Source organism: Acinonyx jubatus, chromosome B1 (assembly GCF_027475565.1).
Source record: "Acinonyx jubatus isolate Ajub_Pintada_27869175 chromosome B1, VMU_Ajub_asm_v1.0, whole genome shotgun sequence".
Lineage (NCBI taxonomy): Eukaryota > Metazoa > Chordata > Mammalia > Carnivora > Felidae > Acinonyx > Acinonyx jubatus.
This window is the reverse complement of record NC_069382.1, coordinates 90,202,546-90,215,467: the sequence shown is the minus strand read 5'-3', so window position 1 is coordinate 90,215,467 and position 12,922 is coordinate 90,202,546. Positions and strand designations below refer to the sequence as shown.

Here is a 12,922-nt window from a genome sequence, read left to right as displayed (position 1 = left end):
TCCAAAGGGGATGAAGAGTATACCGGCAAAGCCTTGAATTGTGGCTTTAGTACAGGTAGTGACATCGTTACCTTGATTTATATTTTGGGTCTCTGTTAGACAAGCGGTTCCCAGAGTGCTTTACCTCAAAGGAAGCAATTCTTATGTAATACACCAAGAGTTTATGAATATGTACGTATGGAGCCATTTTCTGGCCGGGGTATGTGGTGCTAAGATGACTACCTGATGTATGGCTGACACTTAGATCCTGTTGTTTTACAAGGACATCCTGAATAAAGAATGAAACCCAGAAACATTCCACCAAGTTCCATCATATATGAGAAGAGTGGCAATATGGCCCATAAAGTATATAAACTCCCTTTAATTTTTCACTCGGTTGCTCCTAAGGGGCTCTCCATGTGGCTAAGGGGTCTAGGAGAGGGTTGATCTTCTCTACCACCATGTCATGTGTCAAGGAACTGAGGAGAGGTGGGGCTACACCACCCTGCAGATGGGATATGTCAGAGGGTCAGATTTGACTCCAGCTTGTAGAACGGAAGGCTTGATAACTGTGCAAAGCTTGTGAGCCATGCAAAGCATGGAGCATGTTAGCTCCACGACCCAAGGCATAATGGTTAGCTTGGTATGGAGGAATAGATGTGCAGGGGCTGTGAGAGACTGTTTTCAGAAGAGCTCAGTGTGTGGCCAAGAACTACCACTCTAATGGTATATAGTGCAAGGCCAAGGAGAGCAGTTTCCTTTATCAGAAGTCCACAGGAAACTTACAACCTGGTACAGACCTTCTGCATAGGGGAGGAGAAAAACCTGGCAGCCCAGCAACTCCTATAGACAGCTATTTCCTTTTCCAGGGAAATAGCTTTCCTTTTCCTGTTCCCAAGGTCAGGGTTCACCGCTAGTAAAATCCTCCTGTCTATGGTGCTAGTCATGCAGTCAAGCCCTATGATTAGAAAGTTAGCCCTTTGGCATGCTAGTAGCCAGCAGCACTAAGACAAGCCCAGGCACATTGTCTATGGACTTTTATCTTTTTTTTTTTTTTAATTTTTAATGTTTATTTATTTTTGAAAGAGACAGAGCACAAACAGGGGAGGGGCAGAAAGTGAGGGAGACACAGAATCCAAAGCAGGCTCCAGGCTCTGAGCTATCAGCACAGACCCCAATGCCACAAACTGTGAGATCATGACCTGAGCCAAAGTCATATGCTTAACTAACTGAGCCACCCAGGCATCCCTGCTAGGGCCTTTTCATTGAGACGGCAGTTGTGTTACCTCCTCCATTGTTTGGGGAGGAACTGGTACCCAATGCTCTTTCCCCTTCCCCTTCTTCTTCTCCTTCCTCCCCTTCTTCTTCTTCTTCTTCTTCTTCTTCTTCTTCTTCTTCTTCTTCTTCTTTTTTTTCCCATCAGTGCCTGGTCCATGGGTTGCCAGACATGTATACCTACACTTGGAGATCAGGAAAATACTTGGGATAGCAGCACGGGAAACAGTAGCACAGGAAATGGGCAAGGTAGCTGCCATTGCCTGAACGACTCTTATTAAGTGACTTATTAAGTGACTTAGGTCCCATGATTAATCTTCTGTAGGGTAGTGATGTCCTTCTTTTCCACGAACCACATAATGAGCCATCCCTGGAATCCCTCTGATGGTGTGCAATCACAGTAATGTCCAGATGGCTGTCCAAGCAGCTAGTAATGATTCCCAAGTTAGATCCAGTGACCAGAGAGCTCTAGCTTATTCCTTGGTAAGTAGAGCTGAAGAACCAGAAGACCAGGTATGGTGCTGTGTTATCACTGCTTTTACAGGCAGAGGTCCTAGAGACACCTGCCAAATGTAGACTAAAACTGACAAAACATCATGCTGAGGTATAGGGAATTAACCACAATTCTCTTCTTTAGAACAAGAGCATTTTGGGGTGGAAAGGGAGGGAAATACCTGCTAAAGACAACACAGGGTCCAGTAGGCCGAAGTGCAAGTCCACCAGTAACAAGCAGTTTAGTCCCAGGCAGCCTTCCCTGTATCATGAAACCATTTAGTTATCCAAGAGCAGTTAATTCAAGCTGGCTGGGTCTCCTTGATCATTGTTGGATCATCTTGTTTAGGGTTGTTTAACTTGCCTCCTAATCACTCCATTGGTGAGGGGAAAATTTCTGCTCCAGATTAATGGAGTTGGAGACTATGTAGCATCTGACATAGGACAGAATAGACCAACAGCAATTTGTTAATCTCATATAATCACAACCCTGGGGTGGAAGGTGGCAGGAAGGATCCTGCACAAGGCCTCACAGGGCTGCACTCAGGAACAGAGTGAACAACCAGGGGTCATGGAGGCAGGTCTTTGTAGCATCAAGAGAGTGAGGTGCTCCCTGATTCTGATGAGATAGGATAGGCTTTTTGAATTGGCTTGTTTTGCAAGTTAGTAGGGAACTGACACCCACCTTCACCTGAGCCCTTTGGCCGGTAGGGTTGTCCTGCTAGGGAATATTATCTTTGGGAGCAGAATGGAGAGAGAAACTTGGAGTTAGGTTATTTCAAGTCTTCCTGGTTATGCCAGATGTAAAGACAAGACATATATTGGGCTTAATTTTGGTCATACTGCAAGAATGAACAGTAGGCTGTTTCAGAGGACCAAAATCCCTGAGACCCCTTGAATGATGTAGGTCTCGGTCACTAGATTCAAACCAAATTTGTGAGATATTAAGCTTTGATTCTTTGAAAGGTTTTCTATATTGTTTTTTAAAGTAGAACATTTTCCAAAGTAAAACTAAACTAAACTTTTTATGAACATAGGTCCCCCACCTCCTATGGGATTCTTATGGGAGGGTCTCTTTGTCATCAAGTTCTGAAATTTCATAATATCATGTAATTTGATGTGGATCTGTTTCCATCTGAATTGCAGACACTTATTAAGTTTCTTCAATCTTTAAACCCAAGCCTTTCAAGTTTTGGATTTTTTTTTAATTATTGCTTTCATCATTTCTTCCATTTTTTCATCTTTTTTATCCTTTATTATTTGAATATAGAACCTCCTTTACTGACCTACCAATATTCTTCATGTTTTCTTCCCTACTTTGTACAGTTTTTTAATCTACTTTGTCAGTGATTTTCTTATGTTTATCTTCCAACCTTCTATTGAGCTTTTAACTTCATTATTTTATTATTATTTTAAGTATAAAAGTTCTTCATGTTTTCCCAAAATTCTTTTTTAAAGTATTTTGAACTCTTTTAATGTATTCAATATTTTCTCTTATTCATCTGAAAATAGTGATGATAGTTTATATTGCATTTCATTTTTCCTGAATAATATCTCTTTCCAGGAATTATGGTAGGGGTTTTTTGCAGATGTCTAGTGACATTTACACTTAGCTGTGTACCCATAATTAAGAACAGTACTCTAGGGGCTCCTGGGTGGCTCAGTCTGTTGAGCTTCTGGTGATAATTTCACAGTCCTTGGGTTTGAGCCCCCCATGGGGCTTTCTGCCGTCAGCACAGAGCCCGCTTCAGATCCTTTGTCTCCCTCTCTCTCTGCCCCTCCCCTGCTCTCACTCACTCTCTTTCTCAAAAATAAATAAACTTAAAAAAAAAGAGCGGGAAGATAAGTTACAAACAGAGAGGGAGGCAAAACATAAGAGACTCTTAAATACAGAGAACAAACTGAGGGTGATGGGTGTTGGGGGAGAAAGGAAAGTGGTTGATGGGCATTGAGGAGGGCACTTGTTGGGATGAGCACTGGGTGTTGTACATAAGTGATGATTCACGGGAATCTACTCCTGAAGCCAAGACTATGCTGTATGTTAGCTAACTTGACAATAAATTATTAAAATAAAACAGTATTCAAAATTGCTGAAGGTAAAACTGTTTTGTGTGGAAAGCTTGTTGAATATGTTTGTCTATAGGGTGATCTTGCTGGATCATTTAGTTAAGGAAACCCCAGTGTAAATATGTTTAGTATATTTTTCTTCTTAGGCTAGTTAGAGACATTCAGGGAAGTATTTTTGGGTCTTCTGCCTGGGCACATGCATTCTGAAAGTTAATTGGGGAAAGATGTCTGGAATACTCAAAACCCTAAGTTTTCTGGGTATGATGATCTCACATTAAACTGTACCTGCTGTCTTCTGATGTAGGCACCTCTGTTTTAACCTCCTTCGAGAATAAATCTCCTGTCTTCTAACCAGAGGGGATAATTGATCACCTACTTATGCACAGTGGATGAGGGAAACCTGGGAGTCTAATTGCCTCTCGATGACATTTTTGATCCTTCTTTTTATTTTTATATTCACTCCCACTTCAGAACTAATTTGTTCTATTAATTCCTGAGACTTTGGAATATTCTGTGGGATAAATCAGATTTTTTTTCTTTAAACTCTTAACTTTCAGCTCAAAATTAAACACTTTCAAAACTAGTAAGTCGATAACATTTTGGTGGTCCACTTCCAAACTTCCAAAATATTGTTACAGTTGTTTTATCACTGTTGTTGTTGGTGGTGGGTGTTTTGTTTTATTTTGTTTTGTTTTTTGTCTTTTAATTGATCTTGTAGATTTTTCCATATAAAATGTTCTTTTCGTTTCTGTGAAGTTTTATAAAAAGTTAAGTTTCGTGCATGAATTCATCCCCTCTCTCTTTTCAACTGGAACCTTAAAAATAAGCTTTGCACATAATAGCAAAGTCTTAAACAGAAAGTGATGAAGAAATCTGCTCTTAGATTATTAAGAGATGGTGTAATTCTTGCTGGAAGTACATATTTATTGGTTGCTAGGATTATATAGATTTGCTTTACATTTGGTCACATTTAAATTAATATTTAAATTTTTTTAATGTTTATTTATTTTTGAGGGAGAGAGACAGAGTGAGAGTGGGGAGGGGCAGAGAGAGCGGGAGACGCAGAATCCGAAGCAGGCTCCAGCTCTGAGCTGTCAGCACAGAGCCCAACTTGAGGTTTGAACTCATGAACCGTGAGAACATTATCTGAGTCAAAGTCAGACGCTTAACCGATTGGGCCCCCCAGGCCCCCCTGGGAATTCATAATTTAAACATAAGATATAAATAATGCTCCCATTACATATCAATAAATGAGATTATAAACTATGATATGGAATTTCTATTTTCCCAAACGTGACTATTACAACAACTTAGTTTTCACTTTTGGCTTGTAACAACTTTATCATTATCTCAAGATCTAACAAAATTTTAGATCAATAATGTTAAAGCTAAACGTGTCCTATGTGTCGTTGTATGTAACAGAACAGTCGACTGTCTTTAAGGTTACAGTTACATATGAAAAAAAATAACTGGAAACCTCATAGTGCTTTTCTCTTATTACATTGGTTTATTCACCATATTATTCTACTTTGAATAGTGCCTGAAATTAGTGTCCAAATCGTATCAGGCAACTTGCGAGCTTTAGTACTTGAGGTCAATGTAATTACACTGTGCATGACAGAAACTAGGCCATTTGGGTATTGCCTTTGCCACCAGCAATTGACACCTGAGTGTTAATGAGCCGGTAATGAAGAGCTGGCACAGACAGACGCATTTTACTGTTTGGGACTAGGATAACCATATGCTCCACAACTTCGGTGCTAAGTATTTCGCTAGCTCCAGAATTTACAGAATTTTGTTTGGGAGGTTTTTTAAAAAAATTTTCCTTATGCTATGATAAAAAAAAAAAAAAGACCAAAAAAGGTCACTTTAAAGATTGAAGCAACTGTACTTGTGATTTTCAAGTTATGAAACATTTGAAAACTACTAAGATCATATTTGGAGAGCAAATATTTGGAAAAAATAAATTCGTGTAGTCACATTTACTTTCAGGTTAAAACCATACTCACAGGACTTCTATTTTGAAAAGTCTTTCGTAATATAAAAAAGTGCCCGAAGTTACTTCACATGGCTGTATATACACAGGGTAGGCAGCCCCTGGAATGGCCCATCGTGATTTCCATATCCTGGTATTGAACGCTTGAGTACCCCCCTTCCCTTGAAGCTTGTTGAGATACGGAGCCCACTTCTACGAAACAGAATGTGGTCCTGATGTTAAGTTATGAAAAGGTTATGTTTTCCATCTTGGGAAGCTTCTTATACACGCTCTCATTCTCTTTTGGATTGCTTGCAGAGATCTGGAGGCAGCTCTGTGGTGAGACCCACGCGGTGCGAGATCAAGGCCTCTCAACAAACACATGAGTGAGCCCTGAAGCAGACTCCCTTCCCCAGGCGGCATCTTCAAAGGAGACCAGAGCTTCTGCCAACATCTGGAGTGCAGTCCCAGAAGAGACCTTAGTCAGAGACACCCAGTTAAAGTGCACTAAGAATTTTGAATCATACGTATTTGAATTTGGAATATATTGTTATGCGGCAATAGATAACTAATACAATATGGAAGTGAGAATCCTATTGTCTGCCACAGCAATATGAATTCTTGATGTTTTCTGATGTGATGTGTATAATCGAACAATATGTATAATGTACATGCATCGTTTCTTTGCCTTCCTCTCCAATTTTCTGCTCTCCTTTCTTCCTCTTCTCCTCCCTACCTCACACAAAAGTCCCCATCACTTTCTTGATTAAACTTCTATTGGCTTAAAAAAAATAAAACTGTTCTCATCAGATGAAAAATGTATTAACTTTTGTGAATTTTAGTTGTGGGAATTACTTCTAATTTTCTTCTTTGAAAGAGTTTGCTTTTCCATCGAACCCTCTGTAGGACATAGAGCCTTTTATATGCAGATTGATATAATTATGCTTTGAAATAGCTTTGAATTCCCTGTAGCTTAAACTGAGAACATGAAAGGCCAAATGTTATATCGAACTGAAGGATATAAAAGTGCACGTACATCAATCCAAAATGAGATATAGAAATGAACAGCTCTTTACACAGTGATGTCAGTTTTTGACAGATTATTGAAGGATCTTTATAACTGCCAAGACTGCTTTGGGTAGCATGAAAACTCTGCCTGGGGATAGTCTTATCAGTTTGTATTTTTTATTCTTTCAATACCAAAAGGTGAGTAGATGTTAAGTGAAACAAGAGAAATACTCTCTGACAAAAGCTTTAACTCTCTTCCCCAAAGATGACATCTGGCCCCACATGGTAAAACATAGTGTGATGCGATGATGGAATCATCCACCCAATCTGTCACACTAGAGATGGCAGCCTAGATGAGGAGGTTACATTTTCGGAAGTCGACAGAAAACCCACTTGGCAATCTTCACCTCCGTAGAGATCCAGTGACAGACAAGGGTCTCTTCTGCACAGGAGGGGAGTTTATTGTGCCAGTGACAGACACATCAAGAAGATTTAAAGCGCCCACACTCTTCCTTACAGCTAGCAGGAAGATAAAAGCATAAAGGGAAACCAGTGCATTTTCTATGTTCCAAACCTGAAAATCAACACTATGTTTATTTACGAGGAGAATCTAAAAACCCTAACTTTATGTTGAAAGAGTACGCACTGCTCATTTTTAATATCCCAACCGCTTTGCGTTAAGTAAAAGTACATCTTAGAAGTGTTTTGTGGATCAGTCATGAATAAAGATTTTTTTTTTCTGTTTAAAGGGCACATTCTCTCTTGAAATTATAATCCAAACAGAAGAATGAAATATTCATCTCATCTGGTTTTGTCAGTAAAGGGAAATATGTCTTAAAATTGAAGATGAAAATCGCCTAAACTCTGGTGTTTCTAGCTTGTGCAGAGATACTAAGTAAGTATAATTGAAATCAGAACAAGAGGGGGGCAAAACTTCGGACAAAATAGACGCTTTGATACTAATACTGATTCAAGCAGAATTGAGTAGATGATGAATAGAGTATTTATGCGTTCAATACAGCTAGGGAATTGTACTGTGTTTGGCATTTTGCAAAGCTTACCACTTATTAATCTGCAAAATATATATGAAAGGAAATGATAACTCAAGCAGTAGTTGAGAAAAACATAATCATTAATTAGCTTTGGCGCTATAATTTAAAAATATATATATGTGTGTATATATATATATATGACATGTAACTTAATGTATATACTTAATGTATATATTAGATTAGTACCACTCTTAACTTTGATACTGTAGAAAATACACAGTGTGTAAGGAGCAGCAGGATACCTCTGAAATTATTTCAAACTGGATTCTGCTAGGTCTACTGCTGAAAATCATGTGACCTAGGTAAATTTCTGAAGTTGATCTGGAGACTCAAATCAGTTCTCATATCTAAATTAAGGTCATGAATCAAAGTTGAGTTGGGAATAATTTAAGAAAAAAACAATCCTGGGGTGCCTGGGTGGCTCAGTCCGTTAGGCGTCCTACTTCGGCTCAGGTTATGATCTCGCGGTTTGTGAGTTCAAGCCCCGCATCAGGCTCTGTGGTGACAGCTCAGAGCCTGGAGCCTGCTTTGGATTCTGTGTCTCCCTCTCTCTCTGCTCCTCTCCCGCTCCCTCAATCTCTCTCTCCTTCCCTTTCTCTCTGTCTCTCTCAAAAATAAAAATAAAAATAAACACTATTTTTTTTAAAGAAGAAAACAATCTTCATTTTCTAGAGAGAATCTTTTATGATCAGGGTGGGGGGCATACTCATTCCATAAATTCATGTGAAACTCCTTGCTCAGTGGAAGTTCTGGGTTAGCATAAAAAAACAAACTAAAAAACTCTGTCAATCCCGTGAAGGACCTACTAAAATGGTTCTAGTTATTAGTGATGGAGAATAGTTATATTCTAAGTTATATTGGTGGATGTTACAAATAATCTTTTCTTGATAAAGGTGATAAACTATCACTACCATGAATTTTTTTACAATTCCAAATTGTTGCACAAACCAAGGTCAACCTATAGGGCTCACATTAAAATCAAAACTATGATGCCTTTAAAGTTATAATGAAAACTAATATTTCTTAAATATTCCATCTGTGACAAGTACTGTGCTATTCATCACAACATTTATATGAAAAAGTGATATTTTTAATCAATTTACAGATGATGAAACTATGAGAAGCATGTAAACTTGATTATTTCTTAATTATAAGGCTAGTGAGTGTTGAAACTTAAAAGTAACTTCTGACATATGGACCCCTGCTATCAGCTACCTTAAATGATATGGAAAGAATGGGGCACCTGGGTGGCTGAGTTGGTTAAGTGTCTGACTTCAGATCAGGTCATGATCTCATGGTCTGTGAGTTCAAGCCCCGCATCGGGCTCTGTGCTAGCAACTCAGAGCCTAGAGCCTGCTTTAGATTCTGTATCTCCCTCCCTTTCTGCCTCTCCCCTGCTTGCTCTTTCTCTCTCAAAAATAATAAACATTTAAAAAAATTTAAAAAATAATATGGAAAGAAGAAAAAATAAAATAAGGCAATTTAGCATATTATGTTTCATTAGAAATGCCCCAAATAGATACGTGCCAAATTTTAAATATAAACCAAGATATATGTATTTCTCTCACATTTAAACCACATATCCTTGTGGTTTAAACAAAGCATGTATTACACGTATTAGAAATGAGGAAAAAGATGAGCAGATTTAAATTGTAGGTTGTATGCTTTTGCTACATCTTTAAATTACAATGCATACAGACTCTGTATGCGTGTGTGTGTGTGTGTGTGTGTGTGTGTGTGTGTGTAAAATGAGGTAGGAACTTCATGGTCACAATACTGGACATGAACAAAATAGTATAGAATAAAGTTCCATAGAATATGCTGCAGTAAAATGGGATTTAGAGATCTCCTTGTCTAAAATTTCCCAAAACGTGTTACATGAACTTCAGTTTCGCTTCATTGAAAGTGGGGGAAAAGGGAAAAGTATAGGAATCTTGGTTTTCATTTTTTATGATGGCAGAGAGATTCCAAGCAAGCCCTGCACTGTCAGCATGGAACCGGATGTGGGGCTTGAACTTACAAACCTGTAAGGTCATGACCTGAGCCAAAATCAAAAGTCAGATGCTTAACCCACTGAGCCACCCAGGAGCCCCAGGAATTTTCAAGTAGACATTGCATGCTGAAAGATTTATAATTCACCTTGCCATGTTAAAAGTCTCACAAGAGTCTTACAACTTAAAAAAATCATGTTTAATGCTTTTTAGCCAAGTATGTGCATATGTATGCACACACATATAAATACAGACCTGCATGTTATACAATATATAAAATGCAATAAACATTTTACCTGGTGATCTAAAAGTATATCATCCTTCAGAAATGCTGTGAAAAACAGTGTTTTTTGTTTAAAAACAAATTATTTGTAATTGATTTGCATGAAATCAAGGCTCATAAGGAACTTTTTAAGACACTGATAAATTGTATTCATTACTTATTCTTAATTAAAAGGAATCGAAAACACACTTTAATGGAGAGAGGGGAATTAATATAAGCATTGGAGGAAATGATAGTTTTTTTAGCCTTTCTAATGGGAAGCCTTTCTAATATGATTTGTCTAGTTAATGTTTGATGTGTGCAATTATCAGGAATACCAGATCATGTAACTACATTTTCAAGTTTGAATAGTTGATATAGGGTAAGGATACCTAGATTTCCAATTCAAAAACCAAGGGATATCAGAATTAACATAACATTTGATAAAAATGTGGGTTTTTTTTTCTGAAAAATGGTTCTTAGCAAATTGGATAATCTGACAATACTAACCAACTAATCTATAGTTAGTTAAATTTCCTGGAATCAGGCATCACACAGTCTAAGCTTTGCAATGCCATCTCATTTCATACTACTTTCTATTCCTTCCCTGCTCAATGTTAACCCATCACTACTCTACTCAAGCCTGAACCCTAAGCCTGTCTCACCCATACATTTCAGGGGTGAGCTTGCCTCCTAATTTAGAGAAACAGTTTGGCCATCAGAAAGGATCCTGTAACTTCTTCTAAACGTCTCATAGTCTCAACATCATCTGCATCCATCTTTACGTCTTAAAAGGGAAATTTTTGTCACTGTTTGTCTTTGTCAAGACTTGTAAGCGACAGAATGTCAACCTACACTGGCTTAAGAGGAAAGGAGTACTTTGGCTCAGGTAACTGAAAGGTGTATGCATGGGTGTATTCAAGGATCCAAGTGAGAAACAAGACTAAGTCTTAAATTTAAGGTTGATCCATTCCCTTGTGATTTTAATCCCATTTCTTCTTGCTTGCTCTTTGGACATCTTGCTCCATCAATTATCTCTTCCTTTCTTTCCTCCTCTCCAGTAACATTTCAGGTTTGTCCCTCAGTATGTAAACATGTCCAAGCTACCCTAACTTAAAAATACACACTTACACAACATCTGGATTGATATATGTGTGGTTTCTCACTTTCTCTCTGTATATCCTAGCTCAACCACTCAGATGTCCCTGCACCTCAAACCCTCATGTTTCTCACGCCGATTTCTCAGACTCAACACACCAGAAAATTAAAGCCTCACTGTGGACCCTACAGAATTTGTCCTGGTACTGCTGATTTACCTCTGCCACAAAAGTGATCAAGGTACTCTCCAAAGCTAGAGCCAAACACTATTTAGTCTCTGAGAATCCTTGCTTTTCAGCTCTTCTGTTCACACTTAACAGATTTTCTGGATTCACTTCCAACTTAAATGAGCCAAGGCCTCCTCTTACTAAAGGAATGACAGGCATAAGTTGCTTTATTGCCCTTCACAGATAAGTAAATTTTTTATAAATTGAAGATTTGTGGCAAAGGACTCCATCAAGTCTTGGGGTCCCATTTTTCTTATGGCTTTTATTCACTTCATGTCTTTGTGTCACATTTTAGTAATTCTCCCAATATTTCCAAATTTTTTATAGTTTCTATTTATTTTGGGAGAGAGAGTGCATGAGGATGGGGCAGAGAGAGAGAGAGAGAGAGAGAGAGGAAGAAAGAGAACCTCAAGTAGGCTCTGTTACTGTCAGCACAGCGCCCAATGCAGGGCACCATCTCTTGAACTGCGAGATCATGACCTGAGCAAAAATCAAGAGCCAGACGCTTAACTGACTGAGCCACCCAAGTGCCCTCCAAATATTTTTGTTATTATTATATTTGTCACGGTGATATGTAATCAGTGATTTTTCTGTGTGTGTGATCAGTAATTTTTGAGGCTACGATTTTGAGGCACTATTGACAGTACACAGATAAAACAGAAAATTGAGTCAATAAACATGTGTTCTCACTGACCTACCCACTGGTATTCCCCCACCCCTCTCCCTCTCCCTATTCCCTGAAATACTGAAATTAGGCCAATTATTAACCCTATAATAGTTGCTGAGTGTTCAAGTGAAAGGAAGAGTCACATGGTTTTCACGTTAAACCATAGCTAAAATGATTAAGTTTAGTGAGAAGGCCTATTGAAAGCGGAGATGGGCCAAAAGCTAAGCCTCCTGTGCCAAACGGTTACCCAAAATGTGAATACAAAGAAAAGGTTCCTGAAGGAAATTAAAAGTGCTTCTCCAATGAACGCGTGAATGATAAGAAAGCAAAACAGCCTTATTGCTGATTATGGAGAAAGTTTCAGCGGTCTGAATAGAAGATCAAACCAGCCACAACATTTCCTCTAACCAAAGCCTAATCCAGAGCAAGGCCCTAACTCTTTTAACTCTATGAAGGCTGAGAGGGGTGAGGAAGCTGCAGAAGAACAGTAGAAGCTAGTAGAGATTGGTTTATGAGGTGTAAGAAAAGAAGCTGTCTTCACAGCATAAAAGTGCGAGGTAAGCAGCTGATAGAGAAGCTACAGCAAGTTGTCTAGAAGATCTAGATAAGATAAATAAGAAGGATGACTAGTTAAACAACAGATTTTCTGTGTAGATGAAACATCCTTCTATTGGAAGAAGATACCACCTTGGACTTCATAGCTAGAAGGGATAAGTCAATACCTGGTTTCAAAGCATAAAGGATAGGGTGAGTCTCTTGCGAGGGGTTAATGCAGATGGTGTCTTAAATGGAAGCCAATACTCATTTATCATTCTGGAAATCCTAGTGC

General features: G+C 38.6%; 1 protein-coding gene across 1 annotated transcript in view; it reads left to right on the top strand.

Annotated features, from left to right (window-relative positions):
* PCDH10 (protocadherin 10) overlaps window positions 1–6,712 on the top strand; it is a 62,404-nt gene extending 55,692 nt beyond the window's left edge. The window contains exon 5 of the mRNA XM_027066110.2: window positions 6,107–6,712. Coding sequence (XP_026921911.2) covers window positions 6,107–6,174 — 68 coding nt within the window. The 3' untranslated portion in view covers window positions 6,175–6,712. The remainder of the gene's footprint in view (window positions 1–6,106) is intronic.
* The last annotated feature ends 6,210 nt before the right edge of the window (window positions 6,713–12,922 follow it).